Source organism: Lichenostomus cassidix, chromosome 27 (assembly GCF_008360975.1).
Source record: "Lichenostomus cassidix isolate B80296 chromosome 27, HeHo_3.0, whole genome shotgun sequence".
Classification (NCBI taxonomy): Eukaryota; Metazoa; Chordata; class Aves; order Passeriformes; family Meliphagidae; genus Lichenostomus; species Lichenostomus cassidix.
The window spans coordinates 2,852,851-2,869,485 of NC_139507.1; the positions used below are offsets into that span (position 1 = coordinate 2,852,851).

The 16,635-nt window shown below is 60.8% G+C and overlaps 4 protein-coding genes across 5 annotated transcripts; 3 read left to right on the forward strand and 1 right to left on the reverse strand.

The window, feature by feature from the left end:
• Positions 1 to 1,728: 1,728 nt before the first annotated feature.
• Positions 1,729 to 2,564, reverse strand: HSPB9 (heat shock protein family B (small) member 9). Its single transcript, XM_085083664.1, has one exon. It carries the CDS (start codon positions 2,459 to 2,461, stop codon positions 1,877 to 1,879), a length of 585 nt encoding a protein of 194 aa, XP_084939790.1. The 5' UTR covers positions 2,462 to 2,564; the 3' UTR covers positions 1,729 to 1,876.
• An 883-nt stretch (positions 2,565 to 3,447) lies between these two features.
• LOC146426577 (heat shock protein 30C-like) lies at positions 3,448 to 4,302 on the forward strand. Its single transcript, XM_085083663.1, has one exon. It carries the CDS (start codon positions 3,539 to 3,541, stop codon positions 4,145 to 4,147), a length of 609 nt encoding a protein of 202 aa, XP_084939789.1. The 5' UTR covers positions 3,448 to 3,538; the 3' UTR covers positions 4,148 to 4,302.
• Positions 4,303 to 4,865: 563 nt separating this feature from the next.
• KAT2A (lysine acetyltransferase 2A) lies at positions 4,866 to 11,685 on the forward strand. Its single transcript, XM_085083596.1, has 18 exons — positions 4,866 to 5,449; positions 5,999 to 6,122; positions 6,201 to 6,346; positions 6,732 to 6,821; positions 6,964 to 7,145; positions 7,396 to 7,587; positions 7,677 to 7,783; positions 7,924 to 8,031; positions 8,118 to 8,254; positions 8,387 to 8,595; positions 8,666 to 8,792; positions 9,048 to 9,158; positions 9,250 to 9,393; positions 9,651 to 9,765; positions 9,858 to 9,894; positions 10,029 to 10,092; positions 10,297 to 10,381; positions 10,608 to 11,685. The coding sequence occupies exons 1-18, from the start codon at positions 5,222 to 5,224 to the stop codon at positions 10,799 to 10,801; spliced, it is 2,400 nt and encodes a 799-aa protein (XP_084939722.1). The 5' UTR covers positions 4,866 to 5,221; the 3' UTR covers positions 10,802 to 11,685.
• Positions 11,686 to 11,787: 102 nt separating this feature from the next.
• Positions 11,788 to 16,444, forward strand: DHX58 (DExH-box helicase 58). Of its 2 annotated transcripts, none has more exons than XM_085083614.1 (12): positions 11,788 to 12,397; positions 12,475 to 12,676; positions 12,775 to 12,965; positions 13,164 to 13,280; positions 13,497 to 13,623; positions 13,703 to 13,885; positions 13,969 to 14,225; positions 14,348 to 14,497; positions 14,726 to 14,887; positions 15,179 to 15,369; positions 15,536 to 15,632; positions 15,908 to 16,444. In XM_085083614.1, exons 1-12 carry the CDS (start codon positions 12,230 to 12,232, stop codon positions 16,085 to 16,087), a joined length of 2,025 nt encoding a protein of 674 aa, XP_084939740.1. In that variant the 5' UTR covers positions 11,788 to 12,229; the 3' UTR covers positions 16,088 to 16,444. The 2 variants fall into 2 exon arrangements, with proteins under 2 accessions (XP_084939740.1, XP_084939741.1); XM_085083615.1 differs by having other exon boundaries at positions 12,523 to 12,676.
• The last annotated feature ends 191 nt before the right edge of the window (positions 16,445 to 16,635 follow it).

A 16,635-nucleotide genomic window follows, 5' to 3' on the forward strand; every position in this document is an offset into this window, starting at 1 on the left:
GAGGCTGAGCTATGCTGGGCTGTTCCTGGTGTGTCCCACACCTTGGTAGGGAAATGGGGCCCTTCCTTCTGAGGAGGGAGGAATGGGGCTCCTGAGCTTGTGCTGTGTGACTGCTCCTGCACAGCTGCTCTCCTCACAGTGATGCTACTGGTGTTCATTGGTTCCAGTGTGCTCAATGAAGCTTGAGGGGAATAGTGGGAATTACTCCTTGCCTGATACTTATGGGGAAACTCTACAATGCAAGTTGGAAAGAGGTGGGGGAGCAGTGTGCAGAGGAGCTCAGCTCTACAATGGGACAGACTTGGGAATGGTGCTCCAGAGTTAATGAACACAATGCGTCTGTCCCTGGAGCATGATGGCCTTGGAAGATGCTTCTCTCCTGTCACTGCTGCATGGACTGTGAGACACCAACACCCACAGCTGAGACCTGGAGTCAATATGGAAGAAGGAGCAGCCTGTTGCAGCTGCATCCCTACCGTGCGTGCTGCTGGCAGCACTGTTCAAGCTCAGGAGAGGCTGAGGATGGAGATGTGCTGCATTTGGAACCCCTTGTTCCCATTGGCTGAAGGGCTGTGAGAGGCTCAGTCACAGGAGAGCTGTGAATAGAATTGTATGAACAGCCTTGGCTTGTGTGCCCTTTAGCCTCTATCCAAGGTCTTGGTGCCTCTTCCTCATGCTGTATTTCCTTAAAATCCTGGAAGCAGGAAGGGTGTGGGGTGACTTAGTGATGGAGTGCCTGGGATCATGCTCGAGGCAGGGCTGCCTATGGGTTGTGGGCTCCAGTGGCCCCCAGTGCACCTCACTTGTGCACTTAGCTGCTGGAGGAACTCAGGACCCCTGCAGGACTACCCAGTGCTAACAGTGTGGGGTGGACTGATGCTGCTGGTTTCCCCAGGCAGCCAGAGATGGACCAGTTGGAGAAGGGCTTCCCAGATCCAATTTGGAACAATTCTCTGGACGCTGTGTGCAGTGCTGTTGCCATCTGCTGGCTCCTCTCCCTGAGTGCCTGGTTTCTTCCTGGACTTGGGGTCTCTGTGAAGGTATCTGTGATACCCTAAGAAGGGTCTTGCTGCTTACCAGAGCAGGTGCTCAGGAGTTCAGTATCGAGGCTGGGGATCTGCTGCTGTTCCTGGTGTGTCTGGGCAATGGGTGGCTCAGGGTGGCTTATAGCACAAACAGGCGTTCCTGCTTGCATACCTGCTGCCTGCCCACACACCTGCTGCCTGCCTGGGCCTGAGCGCGGGTGTTAGTGGTGGTTATGCACCGCACCCGGGGTTGGGCTTTTCCCTCCCTGCTGCTGGGAGCTCAGCGTGGACTCCAGCAGCCCCTTGCCAAGCTGGGAGGGGGAAAGTGAGGGTATAATAGCCTCACACCACACCCAGCCAGCCTGCCCAATGGGGCTCCCTCCCCATTCTGTGGGGAGGTGTATTGGCTGAGGCTATGGAGTGGATGCTGGTAGCAGTGTGAGGAAGAGGTGAGGGCAGACCTTGCTTGTCTGGGCTGCTCCTGTACAGGTGAGTGGGAGGGTGAGGTCCCTTCCTGCCTGCCTCCCACCCTTGGCAGCACAATACTCCCTCCCTCACAGAACCCTCTAGGTCTGCTGTCTGGCCCCATTTTGTGCTGCCCTGAGAAGCAAGAGAGATTCTTCCCTCTCTGCATCCAGCTTGTTTGGCATCAAGAGTAGGGCACAGCCTCCCCATCAATCAACACCCAGAGAACACAAGAAGATTCAATGCAAAAGTATTTTTATTGGATACAAAAGCATTCCAGTGTAGTGAAAAAAGTTACATCATTGCTGATGAAGCTTGTCTGGGCTTAAACCCGAGACTTGCTCCTGTCTGCTCCGGTCCTGCCGTGGCTGTCGGGTCCCATCCAGTTACACCTGGGCTTTGTTGGTGGCTCCATCCTCAGAGGCTGCTCCGGTCTGTGGGGCTGCAGGGCTCATCTGGATGGGCACGTTCCTCTCGGGAGCGGCCGGCAGTGCCAGCTTGGGGGCCTCGATGCGGAGCTGCCCATCCTTGGTCAGGGAGCAGGTCAGAGCTTCGGCATCCACCTCCTCGGGCACGTCCCACTCCCGCTTCAGCACCTCGTACTTGTAGGAGAAGGAGCCCTTCTCATCGACATTCTGTGTCTCCTTCTGCCCCACCAGCACCACCTTCCTGCCCACCACTTTCACCGACAGCTGCTCGGGAGCGAAGTTCTTGACGTCCTGGCAGACAGAGAAGCCATCTCCGGAGCTCTGGGCCAGGGTCATGCTGGTGCTCGGGCTGCGCTCCGCAGCGATGGCTCCGTGGTTGCTCAGGAGCTGCTCGAAGCTGCTCATGAACTCCCGAGCTTTCTCCATCTCCTGCTGCAGCTCAGTGAAGATTGTCTCTGCGTGTGGCCAGAGGGTCCTCACTGTGCCCAGACGGCTGGCCAGGGAGCTGGAGGCGAAGGGTGCGAGGTGCATCCGGCAAAGCATCGTTGTTGTTGTTGGTTGCTGCTGCTGCTGCTGCTGCTGCTGCTGCTGCTGCTGCTGCTGCTGCTGCTTCTGTCCCTTTTCCAGTGGGTTGGAAGCGTTCTGCCCCGCTGCTGCCGTCGGAGGCTTTTATTCCCGCTCCCGGGAGGCGTGGCCTTGTCCCGCACATTACGTCACCCTCGGGAGAAAAGCTCAGCTCTTTCCAGCCCGTTCCAGCTCATTCTTGTTACTCACCCGAGAGGAGAGGCACCGCTGACGTCGTGCCCGGCATACCTTCGCCCTGACTCTTACAGCTCTCCTCTCCTGGCTTATAATTAGCAGCATCACCTCAGCCTCTGAGCGGGATGCCTGAGCCACCCCTGCCAAAAATCTATGCCCTTTGCATTTCCCAGGCATGGAGTGAGTCTGGGCTCGTCTCCTCCCTGACTCCCCCCACCCTCAGCTGTGGCCCATTTCCCCCTGTCTGTGCCCAGGGAGGTCCCCTCAGTGAGACCAGCGGTCAGCCCGTGGGCCCCTGCCCAGGTGGGGTGCACAGTGGGGTGCTGAGGGGTCAGGACAGGATCAGGGTGGTCAACAGGGAGAAGGGTTCCAGAACGTGCAAGAGGTGGCTGGCAGCAGATGACGTGGGACACATTGCTTTAGGGGTGGGACTGTCCCTGTACTGGCAGAAGTGATGTGTTCCTGGTACAATTGAGCCTGGCTCCACTGAGGCCCCCGGCTGGGGTGGGGGGAGGGTTCAGGGATGGGCTCTGTGGCCCCCCGGCCATGGCCCCATGAGCCCTGCTGCATCACGATGGCTCTGCAGAAACCTGAGCTCCCAGCAGTGACTGCGGCTCCCTATTTGTGGCATGTGACTTGTCCCCAGAAACAGGCGCAGCTATTTTGGCTGGTGGATAATCAGCCTCTCAAAAATAGGCGATGGCTCCAGGAGGGTGCGTGGGGAGAGAGCGTTCTGGAAGGGACACACCCCTGGGCAGAGGAGGATAAAACCCGCTGCTCCCCTGCCCCAGCCCAGCACCGCTTTGACCACTGCACAGAGAAGAACTGCAGCACAACCAGGAGCACTCGCTGGGAGCAGAGATGCTTTGCCGCCTGCACTTCATGCCACCCATGTCCAGCTCGCTGTTCCCCTGGCTGGGACCTGTCCGCACCCTCTGGCCACATCCAGGCACCCTCTTCGCCGAGCTGGAACGGGAGATGCGGCTGGAGATGGAGAGGGCTCGGGAGTTCATGAGCAGCGTCGAGCAGTACCTGACAAGTGGGAGCAGCTCCGGGCGACTCGGTATCACTGCAGACCGCGCATCGAGCACCAACGCTGCCCTGACCCAGGGCTCCGGAGATGGCTTCTCTGTCTGCCAGGACGTGAAGGACTTTGCACCCGAGCAGCTGTCGGTGAAGGTGGTGGGCAGGAAGGTGGTGCTGGTGGGGCAGAAGGAGACGCAGAGCACAGACGAGAAGGGCTCCTTCTCCTACAAGTACGAGGTGCTGAAGCGAGAGTGGGACGTGCCCGAGGAGGTGGATGCCGAAGCGCTGACCTGCTCCCTGTCCAAGGATGGGCAGCTCCGCATCGAGGCCCCCAAGCTGGCACTGCCGGCCGCTCCCGAGAGGAACGTGCCCATCCAGATGGGGCCGGCGGTGGCACAGCCAGCTGGCAACACTGAGGACGGAGCCGAGCGGGCCAAGGCATGACGAGGAGCAACGGGGGTCAGGCTGAGCCTGGCTAATGGGGCAGCTGCTGACCGCAGAGCAGGACCGCGCTGGGACTGCGCGATGGCCCGGGGGGGGGTGGTATCTGCCCAAAACATGCAGCTTTTTTGATATGTAATAAATATTCCTAACTTTTATTTGCGTGGTTTCTGTGTTTCTGGTCTTGCCCAGCCTTGTGCTTTGCAACGCTCGTGCCTGTGCCCACGCAGCGCGATGGCAGGGTGGGGAACGGGGCTGTGCCGGCACACGGCATGTCCCTGGCACCTCTCCCCAGCTCTGCCCTGGCAGAGGTTTGGCGAGGGGCTCCAGGCCAGGTGCAGCACTGAGAATCCCCGGGAACTCCCGAGCATCCCCCTGGGTAGCCTTAGGACACCTGAATCCCATTTTTGGGATGGTGCTGGAACACTCCCGTGCTGCGCCCCCGCCCCCCGTGCCGTCCCCCCCGGGCCAGTGCTGGCACCTTCCAGGCGCTGCCCGCAGCTCCGCGCTCCAGCCCGGAGCTAAGCCGCGCCCCCGTGGTGAAGGTGGGCGCGGCCTCTCAAAAATGGCCATGCGGGCGGACCCGGTTCAGCGGTACCGGTCAGGAGGCGCGGCCACGCTCCGTGCTGGGCGCTCGGCCGCACCCCGTGCCGGCGGTGAGCAGGGGAGGGCGGGTCACACGCCACTTTTGGAGAAGCGGGCGTGGCCATGCTCCATATTTGCGGGAGTCCGCGGAGTGCGGAGCGCGCCGTGCGCCGGCGGACCGGGCGCGGTACCGGGTACCGGTTACCGGAGGGGCGGGAGGGCTCCTCCGGGCACCGACGGCTCGGCATCGCCCTGTGAGGGGCTGTCGCCGTGGGTCGTCATGACCGGACCTCGCTCCTCTCTGGACGGCTCACGCCACCCGCAGTCCCGAGTGGGAGCTCTGCTCCCGCTGGGGACAGCGGGTGAGGTGAAGGGGCCCCGGGAGCACCGTCCCGGCAGCACCGACCCCTCCTCCCCAGCCGCCGCGGACTACCGATCCCGGCGTGCCCGGCGCGCAGGCGCAGTGAGCGCGGAGCGCACGCCGGGCCCGGCATGGCGGAGCCGGAGGCCGCGCAGCCCGGGCGGCCCCCGCCGGGCCCGGGGACGGGAACGGCGGGGGCGGCGGGGGCAAGCGGGGTGACGGCTGGAGGAGCGGGATCCAGCGACCCGGCACGGCCCGGGCTGAGCCAGCAGCAGCGGGCGAGCCAGCGCAAGGCGCAGGTGCGGGGGTTCCCCCGCGGGAAGAAGCTGGAGAAGCTGGGGGTCTTCTCGGCTTGCAAGGTGGGGGACACCGGGACCGGGGAGACAGGGAGGGCGGGAGGCAGGGTTCAAGGCTGTGCGTGGGTGGGGGATGAAAGGACGGGCATGAGTGGGGGGGTGCAGGGGATATAGGAGTGGGGATTCAAGGCTATGCATGGGTGGGGGATGTAGGAGGAGGATGCTGACCTGAGTGGGGGATGCAGGAGAGAGTTGCAAGGACGCTTATGGGTGTAGGAGGGGAACTTAGGGGTGCAGGAGGGGAACTTAGGGGTGCAGGAGGGTGAGTGCAGGGAATGCATGGACAAAGGATGCAGGATTGAGTGCTGGGATGCAGATGAGCTGTCCAAGGGAGATGCAGGGATGTCTCTGGGCAGCGACTACAGAGTCCTGGAGCTGTGCAGGGAGATGTTGGGATGGTAGGTGATGCAGGGTGGGGGCTGAGAAAATCTGGGAGGGGGGTGAAAAGGAGTAGGTGGGAGCCAGGGAAATCATTTGGCCAGAGAAGGTGGCAGCCTGAGCACGTGGCAGCGCGTGAGCCACCGTGATGGCCATTCCTGTCCCTCATCCCAGGCCAACGATGCCTGCAAATGCAATGGCTGGAAGAACCCCAACCCCCCCACAGCCCCTCGAATGGACCTGCAGCAGCCGGTGACCAACCTGAGTGAACCGTGCCGGAGCTGTGGCCATGCACTGGGTAACTCCTGTGGGACCTCCCGGGCAGGGTGAGCAGTGCTGATCCCCTGGTCTCACCATGGCTTTCTCTCTGGCACAGCGGACCATGTGTCCCACCTGGAGAACGTCTCAGAGGAAGAGATCAACCGTCTGCTGGGCATGGTGGTAGATGTGGAGAACCTTTTCATGTCAGTGCACAAGGAAGAGGACACGGACACCAAGCAGGTGTATTTCTACCTGTTCAAGGTGCGTCTGGGACTGTGCATGTCTCACTGCCCTACTGCTGGGGGACTTGTGTGGGGTCTCTGGTGATTGTGGGGGAGCTGGGGCTGCTGTCCCGCTGTTCATGCTCTGTTGGAGCTGGAGCTGGAGCTGAAGCTGGGGTTGTAAACCATCCTACAGCCTAGACACCTGGAATGCTGACCCTCTCCTGGACTGACTGCTTTCCTGGCTTTGAATTCCCTAGGGGGTGGTTTCTAGGGGGTGAACAGGTGTACTCCAAGGCCAACCGTGGTGCTTTCCTGGCTGTAGAAATGGGATCAGCCCCATGGCAGCATTCAGCCACCTCCACCACTCCTGGAACATCTGGTTCCTGGGATTGTGGTGACCATGTGTGATGGTGTCTTTGTAGCTGCTGCGGAAGTGCATCCTGCAGATGAGCCAGCCTGTGGTCGAGGGGTCCCTGGGGAGCCCCCCCTTTGAGAAACCAAACATTGAGCAGGTGAGGCTGCTGTCAGGCTTGCACACTGCCTTGATGACTTGTCCTGTGTTCTGCTGCTCTTGCACAGTCCTCTCACTCCCTGGGAGGCAGCACAGAAGAACCTGGAGCAGTCCCTGGCACTCTCCCACCATCCCATCCCCAGGGAGTCCTGAATTTTGTGCAGTACAAGTTCAGCCACTTGCCGCCTAAGGAGCGCCAGACCATGTATGAGCTCTCCAAGATGTTCCTGCTGTGCCTCAACTACTGGAAGCTGGAGACACCGTCCCAGTTCCGCCAGCGCTCCCAGAACGACGATGTGGCCACCTACAAGGTCAACTACACCAGGTGAGGGCAGAGGGAGCACTGAGCCAGCCACCCTAGGGTCTAACTCCTGAGACTCTCCCCAGCTCTGCCAGAGTGTCAGTCCACTAGGAGAGCAGGCACCCAGTGGGGCCAATGCTTCTCAATGTCAGCCACGCCCCTCATCCATCTTCTCTTCTTGGCCATGCTCCTGGCAGTGTTGTCCCAGGAGGGATATGGATGCTCTGGGGTCTCTGTTTCTACCCTGTCACGGGAGCCCCTTCCTGTCCCACAGGTGGCTGTGCTACTGCCATGTGCCACAGAGCTGTGACAGCCTGCCCCGCTATGAGACCACCCACGTCTTTGGGCGCAGCCTCCTCAAGTCCATCTTCACGGTGACCCGCCGGCAGCTGCTGGAGAAGTTCCGGGTGGAGAAGGACAAGTTAGTGCCAGAGAAGCGGACACTGATCCTCACCCATTTCCCCAAGTAGGTGCCCAATATGGGGATGGCTGCTGGAGCACTGAGGGGACTCCTCCTTTGGGATGCTTGCGTGCTGATGTGCCACTCCCTGCCAGGTTCCTCTCCATGCTGGAGGAGGAGATCTACGGTGAGAACTCTCCGATCTGGGAGGCTGATTTCACGGTGCCAGCTGCAGAGGGTGCCCAGCTGGTGTCTCGGCCAGGTATTTCAGGAAGCAGCCTCCCCCTGTTTGGAGGCTGTGGGATAAAGGATCAAGGTGTGGATGAGCAGTGGCAGCGGCTGGGCTGCCACAGTGTGACGAGGAGCTTTCTGGTGGTCATGGGCACCATGGGTCTGTTCCAGCTGCGGTCAGCACCGTCGCTGTGCCCACTACTCCTCTCTTCAGCAAGAAGCTCAGCAGCAGCAGCTCAGCCACCAGCCTAGACACCAGCACCCCGGAGCCTCTGCCAGGTAAGGTCACATGAACCCACGCCACAAAGCTGGAACTGTCCATGGTCCCTCCCGGCACTGGATGTGCCGCTGTGCTCCAATCCCAGGGGAGAAGCGGAAGCTGCCTGAGAGCCTGACGCTGGAGGATGCCAAGCGGATCCGTGTCATGGGAGACATCCCCATGGAGCTGGTGAACGAGGTCATGCTGACCATCACGGACCCTGCTGCCATGCTGGGCCCCGAGGTATGGGCTGGGGATGCTGGGGCAGCTCTGGTGCTCTCCAGGGCCCACAGAGCTGCTTTCCCAGTGTGCCAGGGTGGAGTGGGGCTCCCTGAACAGAGAGTGTGCAGGGCCAGTGACCCCCTATACCCCTAGACCAGCCTGCTGTCGGCCAACGCGGCACGGGATGAGACGGCGCGGCTGGAGGAGCGCCGTGGCATCATTGAGTTCCACGTTATTGGCAACTCGCTCTCCCAGAAATCCAACAAGAAGATTCTGATGTGGCTGGTGGGGCTTCAGAATGTCTTCTCGCACCAGCTGCCCCGCATGCCCAAGGAGTACATCACTCGCCTCGTCTTTGACCCGTGCGTGGCTGGGGGATGCGGGGGGGCCAGTGTGGGGGGCTCCCCTCACCCTTGGCCCTGCTGCCCACAGGAAGCACAAGACCCTGGCACTGATCAAGGATGGCCGAGTGATTGGGGGCATCTGCTTCCGCATGTTCCCCACCCAAGGCTTCACGGAGATTGTCTTCTGCGCTGTCACCTCCAATGAGCAAGTGAAGGTGAGAGTGGGGAGAAGGCAGATGGGCACACACATGTGGCCCCCAAAGCCTGGCGTGGGCAGGATGGTCTCTCTGTAGCTGGTGTAGGGCTGCCCCAGCCCCTTGGGCACCCAGACCTACTTGGCACTGGGCAGGACCGAGTGGTGGTAGCTGTTCCAGGACATCTTCCGGCTGCCGTTTCCATGGGTAGGAGGGGGCTGTGTATCCCAACTGGGGCTGCCTGGGGGAGTCCCTGTCTCACGGTGTTTCCCCAAGGGCTATGGGACGCACCTGATGAACCACCTGAAGGAGTACCACATCAAGCACAACATCCTCTACTTCCTCACCTATGCGGACGAGTACGCCATTGGCTACTTCAAAAAGCAGGTTGGCTCTTTCCCCTGAGCAGCTGCCCCTAGCCCTGCTGCACACCTGCCCCCTCCCACCTACCCCCTCCCACCTGCCCTCTCTGTCCTAGGGCTTTTCCAAGGACATCAAGGTCCCCAAGAGCCGCTACCTGGGATACATCAAGGACTATGAGGGGGCGACCCTGATGGAGTGTGAACTGAACCCCCGCATCCCCTACACCGAACTTTCACACATCATCAAGAAGCAGAAGGAGGTACAGCCCAGGGGTGGGCAGGAGGGTGGGTGAGCACTGCCAGCTGCCCCCTGAAGGCAGGGGAGAGGTGTGGAGCTGTGCTGGCCCTGAGAGCAAACTTGCAGGGCAGAGAGGGAGCACTGGTGGTGTTGTCACAGGCCACAGTTGTCTCTGGCCCAGTGTGGTGGGTTTCTGGGGTCCCACATCTCGCTGTGGCTCCCTGGAGCACCCTGCAGCCCTCACTCATCTTCCCCCTTCCAACCCCCCCTTCCCTGCAGATCATCAAGAAGCTGATTGAGAGGAAACAGGCACAGATCCGCAAAGTCTACCCAGGCCTGACCTGCTTTAAGGAGGGTGTGCGGCAGATCCCCATCGAGAGCGTCCCTGGCATCCGTGAGTCCTGGCAGTGGGTCTGGTAGGAGGGCTCTGTCCTCCCTCCCTGTGGCTGCAGGGCAGACATGATGACACTGGCATTTGTCTTCCAGGAGAAACAGGATGGAAACCACTGGGGAAGGAGAAGGGGTGAGTTCTACATGGGTGGCAGGGTAGACCTGCAGCAGCAGGGCTGGGAGCTCAGCTCAGGCTATGCCTCAGTCCTGGCATTGTCCTGGCTCTGGAATGGAGAGAGGCTGATGGGCACTGCCTTTGTCCTGCAGGAAGGAGCTGAAGGACCCGGACCAGCTCTACAACATGCTGAAGAACCTGCTGGCTCAGATCAAGGTGTGGGGAGGAGGTGACCCTCACTCTAGGGTGCCTGTCTGCCTGACAGCCATCAGAACTGCCTCCCCTCAGACAGGCTGTACAGGGCTTTGCCCTTGGGGACTGCTGGGTTGACGTGTGGGGGGGGGAGCAGGACCCCTGGGTGCTGGAGCAAACAAGGGTTGTGTGTGTTCATTGCTCCAACTATGCTCTGCCTCCCTCCAGACCCACCCAAGTGCATGGCCTTTCATGGAGCCAGTGAAGAAGTCAGAGGCACCAGACTACTATGAAATCATACGCTTCCCCATTGGTAGGTTGCTGTATCCAGCCCCACAGGACAGGCTGGCAGAAGAGGGGGCTGAAGACCCCCTCATTCATTGTGGGATGTGTGCTGGGGCCTCAAGTTTGGGGTGGTGGGAGCCTTGGGATAGTCCAGAGTGAGAGAGGTATGAGTTGGGACCCATGGTCAGTGTCCAGCTCAGTGGCTGGAGGGTGCAGAGTCCTGAGGAGGGGTGCTGACCCTTCCCCACTCCCAGACCTGAAGACCATGACGGAGCGCCTGAAGAATCGCTACTATGTCACCAAGAAGCTGTTCATCGCTGACCTGCAGCGCATCATCACCAACTGCCGCGAGTACAACCCGCCCGACAGTGACTACTGCAAGTGTGCCAACACCCTCGAGAAGTTCTTCTACTTCAAGCTCAAGGAGGGGGGGCTCATCGACAAGTAGGGGTGCTGGCCTGGACCTGCGGTGGCCACTGGCCCTCCCATGGGAGGGACAGGGCTCCTGTGGGATCCAGCCCCACTCTCTGTGGGTAGGAGCTGCTGGAGGGATTGGTGCTGCTGAGCAGCCTGGGGAGCTGGGCTTTCCTTCTTTGGGTGCAAGGGGCCAGGGGGGTTGGTGCTTTTATCCCTGAGGCACTCTAGCTGCCTCTACTAGGGAGTGGGGGTGAGGCTGGAGCTGCCTCATCAGGATCTGCCCAGGGCAGGGACAGCACTGAGTTCCTGCCTCTGCCTGGGGAGGAGAAGCCCCCTGACCCCTGTGCATCCCCCCTACCTGGGATTGTGCCTTCTGCCCTGGCTCCCTGTGACAGGGCAGGGGCACACAAGTGCTTTGGTTTCTGCTCCGTCCATGTACAAGCAGCCCCTACCCCTCATGTTGAATGTACAGCGGGGTCAGCCCTGTGGCTGCCCGCAGAGGTGCTGCTCCTGGGCCAGGGTCCTGCTGGGCAGAGGGCTCTGTCCTGCACACCCAGCTCCTGCTGCCTCTGTCAGCTCTTCCCTCCCTCCGGGGCAGGTCTGCCTTCCTTGCCTGTACATCTTCCCTGCCTGCCCTTGCTGCCAGCTGGGGGGACGGGGGGCTGCGAGCACCTGTCCTTCCCCTCTGGGTGCCAGGGAGGGTGGCTGCCCGGTGCTGTTCTGGCCTCTGTTCCCCCTGCTCTGCTCCGGCTGGCAGCCACCTCTGCTCGTCTACCCCCTTTCTCCCCACTCCTTGTGCTCCCCCCCTCACCCTCATTCCACTTGACTGGTGTTTCGTTGGTTTGTTTGTTTCGGATTTTTTTGTTTGTTTTTTGTTTTGTTTTTTTTTTTTTTTTTAATAAATGTCCTTGTGCAGCCCCGGCTTCATCCTTGGGGCTCACCTCAGCACATGGTGGGTGGGGGGACAACCTGGGATGTTCAGGGGGATGTTTGTGTTGAGGTGGGGAACAGGAAGAGCTCGGGATGGGGAGAGTGTAAAGATCCCCGTGGATGGTCTGGGGTGCAGTGGGCAGAGTTGGGGTGCAGGGGTTGGTTGAGGTGCACGGTGCTGCGCTGGGGTCCCGGACAGGGTCACAGGGACAGTCTGTGTGTGCGAGGCGTGCCGTAAGAGCTCTACTCTCTTTCGGTTTCGGTTCTCAGCCGGGGTTCCCGGGGGATCCCCGTGCCGGCCGGGCGGCTCGGCTCGGCTTGGCTCGGCTCGGCTCGGCTCGGCTCGGCTCGGCTCGGCTCGGCTCGGCTCGGCTCGGTTCAGTTGGCCCCAGCGCGGCCGTCGGGACCCCCCCTTGCTGGGCCCCCGCCCGCTGCCACCCCCGCCGGGACTGGCAGGACGCGCCGCCTCCAGTTTCGTTTCCCGGCCGGTCCTGGCTGCGGCGGCTGCGGAACACGGAGCGGCGGGGAAATGGAGCTCCGGGGGTACCAGCGGGAAGCGGCGGCTCCGGCTCTGCGCGGCCGCAACAGCATCGTTTGGCTGCCCACGGGCGCCGGGAAGACCCGCGTGGCTGTCCACGTCTGCCGGCGGCACCTGGAGAGCCGGCGGGGCGGCAAGGTGGCCGTGCTGGTCAACAAGGTGCTGCCCTGCCCCAGGACCGCGGCAGCCACTGGCAGTGGTCCTGGCCGGTGCTGAGCGTGGTCCTGTGGGCACAGGTGCACCTGGTGGACCAGCACACCGAGAAGGAATTCCACGCACTGCAGGACACCTTCAAGGTGACGTCCATCAGTGGGGACACCAGCCACAAAGCCTTCTTTTCCAGCCTGGTGAAGAGGAGCGACGTTGTCATCTGCACAGCCCAGATACTACAGAATGCCCTGGTCAGCACAGAGGAGGACATGCACGTGGAGCTCACAGGTGGGCACCAGATCACATGTGCTACTGACCCCACAGCCCTGGCTGAGCCCCTAGCTGAGCTCCCATCTCACCCCACTCCCCTCCCTGGTTTGGTGCAGATTTCTCGCTGCTGGTGATAGATGAGTGCCACCACACACACAAGGATGCTGTCTACAAGAAGATCATGCTGAGATACCTCCAGCAGAAGCTCAGCGGGGAGCAGAACCTGCCACAGGTCCTTGGGCTGACAGCATCCCCTGGCACTGGAGGGGCAACATCCTTCAAGGGGGCCATCGAGCACATCCTGCAGGTGCGTCCTGTGCCCCCATCCTGCTTCAACACAGCTTCCCCTGGGGTACAGCAGGGTGTCCCTTGGGATGCAGGTTGATGTCCAGGTGTGCCAGACAGAGGAGTCATCCCCAAGCTGACCAGGTTGCCAGAGAGCACCATGTGCTGCACTGTCCTGAGCAGCTGGGCTCAGGGTGGAAGCAGGGTCTTTCCCTCTCAGATCTGTGCCAACCTGGACACTGAGAAGATCACATCAGTGCAGGAGGAGGTGCATCACCTGCAGAGCCATGTCCCCCAACCCAAGAAGCAGTTTGACCTGTGCCAGGAGAGAGTGCAGGTGAGGGATGGCTGTTCAGAGCCATGGGGCTGCTCACTGGGGGGAGGATGAGGCCCCCTGCTGGGTGAGGGGCTGTGTCCCTTTATCTGCTTTGCTCAGGCCAGTGTGAGAAATCACTTGACCCAGAGCTTTAGTGCTGGGGGATCCTGCAACTGCCTGGGTCCCAGCATGCAACCAGCCATGATTCCTGGGTCCTGAGCCCCTCCCTGCTCCCAGGACCCCTTTGGTGATCGGCTGAAGAAGGTGATGGTGCAGCTCCATCACTACATGGAGAAGCCAGATCTTCTGCGGGACTTCGGCACGCAGATTTACGAGCAGCGCATTGTGGAGCTGGAGAACAGAGGTGAGAGTGTGGCAGTGCGGGCATGGCAGGGCCAAGCCGCGGGGACAGGCTGTGACTGTGGTGTCCCCTGGCCCACTAGCCGCAGAGATGTTTTGTCGCAAGATGCGGGTGTGTGCTCTGCACCTGCGCAAGTACAACGATGCTTTGCTGATCAATGACGCCGTGCGGATGGTCGACGCCTTCCAGTGCCTCCAGCAGTTCTACAGCGCTGAGAGGGATGAGAAGGACCCCACCGAACAGTTCCTCACTGCCACATTTGAGGGTAACAGAGGGGCCTGGAGAGGGGTGATGCTGGCTATGTTTTGCCTGCAGGGAATCCCCCTGACACCTCATTCACCTGTGCAGAGAACAGGGAGAGCCTGCAGGCACTCGCCAGGGATCAGCATTATGAGAACCCCATGCTGGGCAAGCTGGAGGAGATCCTGCATGAGCACTTTCAGCCCCTGGGCACTTCCCGTGGCATTGTCTTCACCAAGACAAGGCAGAGTGCATACAGCCTGCTCAGCTGGCTGCAGACCACGGCCACACTCCGTGGGCAGCACATCAGGGCTGCCGTCCTCACCGGTGCTGGCTACAGCAACCAGACCAGGCACATGACACAGGTGAGTAGAGGGTGGGCAGGAACTACACTGACCCCACTCTGCACACTTTGGGGGTGCTGCTGGTGCCACCCAGGTCTCAGACCCCTACACAGCTGCTGAAGCATCACCCCCTTGTCTACCAGAATGAGCAGCAGGATGTGATCAAGCAGTTCCGTGAGGGAACCCTCAACCTGCTCTTCTCCACCAGTGTGGCCGAGGAGGGCCTGGACATCCCTGAGTGCAACATCGTGGTCCGCTATGGGCTGATGACCAATGAGATCGCCATGATGCAGGTGCTGCCCAGGCTCCCTCTGGCCCTGCTGGGATCCCCCAAAGCCACGGGGGTGGGACATAGGGCTCTTGCATTCCCTTCAGGCAGCTCCTTGGGGAGGAGTGCAGGCCCTGGCAGAACATGTCCTGTGCAGGGGAGGGTGGAGTTGGCTCCATCCTCACATGGTGGCACAGAAGGGTCGGCTGTGTCCCTCTTCTGCTGACTACAATGTTTGGCCTTTGCACTGCAGGCCCGGGGCCGTGCCCGTGCTGAGAGCAGTGTCTACTCTGTCCTCGCCAAAGCCAACAGCAGAGAGGTGTCCCGAGAGCTGCTCAACGAGGACCTGGTGGAGCTCATGAAGAGGGCAATTCAGGCCGTGCAAGCCATGCCTGAGCAGGAGTACTGCCAAAAGGTGGGTGCTAGGTGCTGCCGTGAGCACTGGCAGGCCCAGGCAGCTCTTGCCCACCTCTGCACTCTGCATTTGGTTTCCTGCTGTGCCCCGGGGCAGCATCAGATCCTGGGATGGGGTTGTGTGAGGGGCATGGGGCAGCATGTGCCCGTCTTGCCTTGCCCTGCCTGTCCTGCCCTGTGGCTTGTGCTCCTGGGAGGCTGCGCTCCTCAGTGGCCATAGATCTTGCTGTACCTGCCATCTGTGCCTGCCTGCAGCCCTGTGCTGACCCCGGTTCCTCCCTGTCCTCCACAGATCCGGGAGCTGCAGCGGGTGGCCGTAGCCAGCTGGCTGATGAAGGAGGCCAGGATCAGTGAGCGGCGGCAGCTGCACAACCCAGACGATGTTCGCCTGTACTGCGTCAACTGCAACAGGGCTGTGTGTCGTGGCAGTGACATCCGCATGGTGGAGGACATGCACCATGTCAACGTCAACCCCAGCTTCAGGTAGGAGTCTCTTCGGGTAGCAGCTCTCACCAGCCTGCTGCCAGCTCTTTCTCAGGGACCTTGCTACAGGGAGGTTGCAGGAACTTTGATTGTGAGAGCACCTGTGCTGCCCTGTTTGTGTCCCCTGGACCATCATCCTTACTGTCTGGTGGCCCCTTCCTTGCAGGTCATATTACAGAGTTTCCTCTGGAAAAATACAGTTCCAGCGGACTTTCAGGGACTGGGAGCCCGGCTGCCGTATCGCCTGCAATGCCTGCAGCCAGGTGAGCCACAGTTCCCCTGTGTCTGCAGCCTAGTCAGAGCTGGAGGGTCAGGAAGGGCTGTGCCTTGTGCCCCCCAGCTTCCAGCTGAGGAATGGAATTGTGTCCCCCCTGCACATGGCCGTGGCATGTGTGTGCTGTAGGACATGGACACAGCATGCCTCCAAAGGAAGGACATACCTCGGGAACAAGGGTCTGTCACCTCCCTGTGTGTGTGGCCCTGCAGCCTAGGGACACTGTGTGTGCATTGTGTGACTGTCCCCTCCCTGCCCACACAGGATTGGGGGATGGAGATGTTGTACCGGCATGTGAAGCTGCCTATCCTCTGCATCAAAAACTTTGTGGTGGAGACACCAGCAGAGAAGAGGAGGTACAAGAAGTGGAGTGCTGTGACATTCCCCATCAAGGCGTTTGACTATCTGCAGTACTGCTCTGACACCCATGGCCTGTCCTTCTAGCACAGGCTCTGTCCAGAAAAGGCACTTTCAAGGTCTCACATGAAAACGGGAGGCTTCCTTGACCCTTGGACAGAGAGCCACAGCTCACTCCTCTCTTCCTCAGTGGTCTGAGTAGTGTATCCCATGCTGGAGCCCACGGCTGCTGAAGGATCTTTGCTGCACCCACGTAGGAAGGATGAGATGCTGAGATTGAAAATCACCCAAACCCTTCCTTGCTCCCTGTGCTGCTGCCTTCCCCTCTGCAATCCTGCCAGGAGAATCATCTGTTTCTGTGGGCCCAGGACATAGCCCAGCACTTCCCCACTCTGACTTGTGAATTCGATGGGTCTCCATTAAAAATGCATATGCTAGACTGAAGGGGCAGGTTGGCTGAGTCACTCGTGGCCAGAGCTGGCTGGTCACAGGAGGGTTCGAGGAGGGACATTGCACCAGAGCCAGACCCCACTGTGCACTGTGCTGGCAAAACAGGGGTCTCCAGGGGACAGTGGAGTCTGTGAGGCCACCCCGGCCCTACCCCACCCACAGACAGTGCCCTGAGCGACCTGCCT

Coding starts and splice junctions, on each gene's coding strand:
- HSPB9 (XM_085083664.1), bottom strand. CDS start 2,461: ATGCTTTGCCGGATGCACCTCGCACCCTTCGCCTCCAGCTCCCTGGCC.
- LOC146426577 (XM_085083663.1), top strand. CDS start 3,539: ATGCTTTGCCGCCTGCACTTCATGCCACCCATGTCCAGCTCGCTGTTC.
- KAT2A (XM_085083596.1), top strand. CDS start 5,222: ATGGCGGAGCCGGAGGCCGCGCAGCCCGGGCGGCCCCCGCCGGGCCCG. Junction 7,146..7,395: donor TACAAGGTCAACTACACCAG/GTGAGGGCAGAG, acceptor CCTGTCCCACAG/GTGGCTGTGCTACTGCCATG. Junction 9,895..10,028: donor CCACTGGGGAAGGAGAAGGG/GTGAGTTCTACA, acceptor TTTGTCCTGCAG/GAAGGAGCTGAAGGACCCGG.
- DHX58 (XM_085083614.1), top strand. CDS start 12,230: ATGGAGCTCCGGGGGTACCAGCGGGAAGCGGCGGCTCCGGCTCTGCGC. Junction 12,677..12,774: donor CATGCACGTGGAGCTCACAG/GTGGGCACCAGA, acceptor GGTTTGGTGCAG/ATTTCTCGCTGCTGGTGATA. Junction 15,633..15,907: donor CCTGCAATGCCTGCAGCCAG/GTGAGCCACAGT, acceptor CTGCCCACACAG/GATTGGGGGATGGAGATGTT.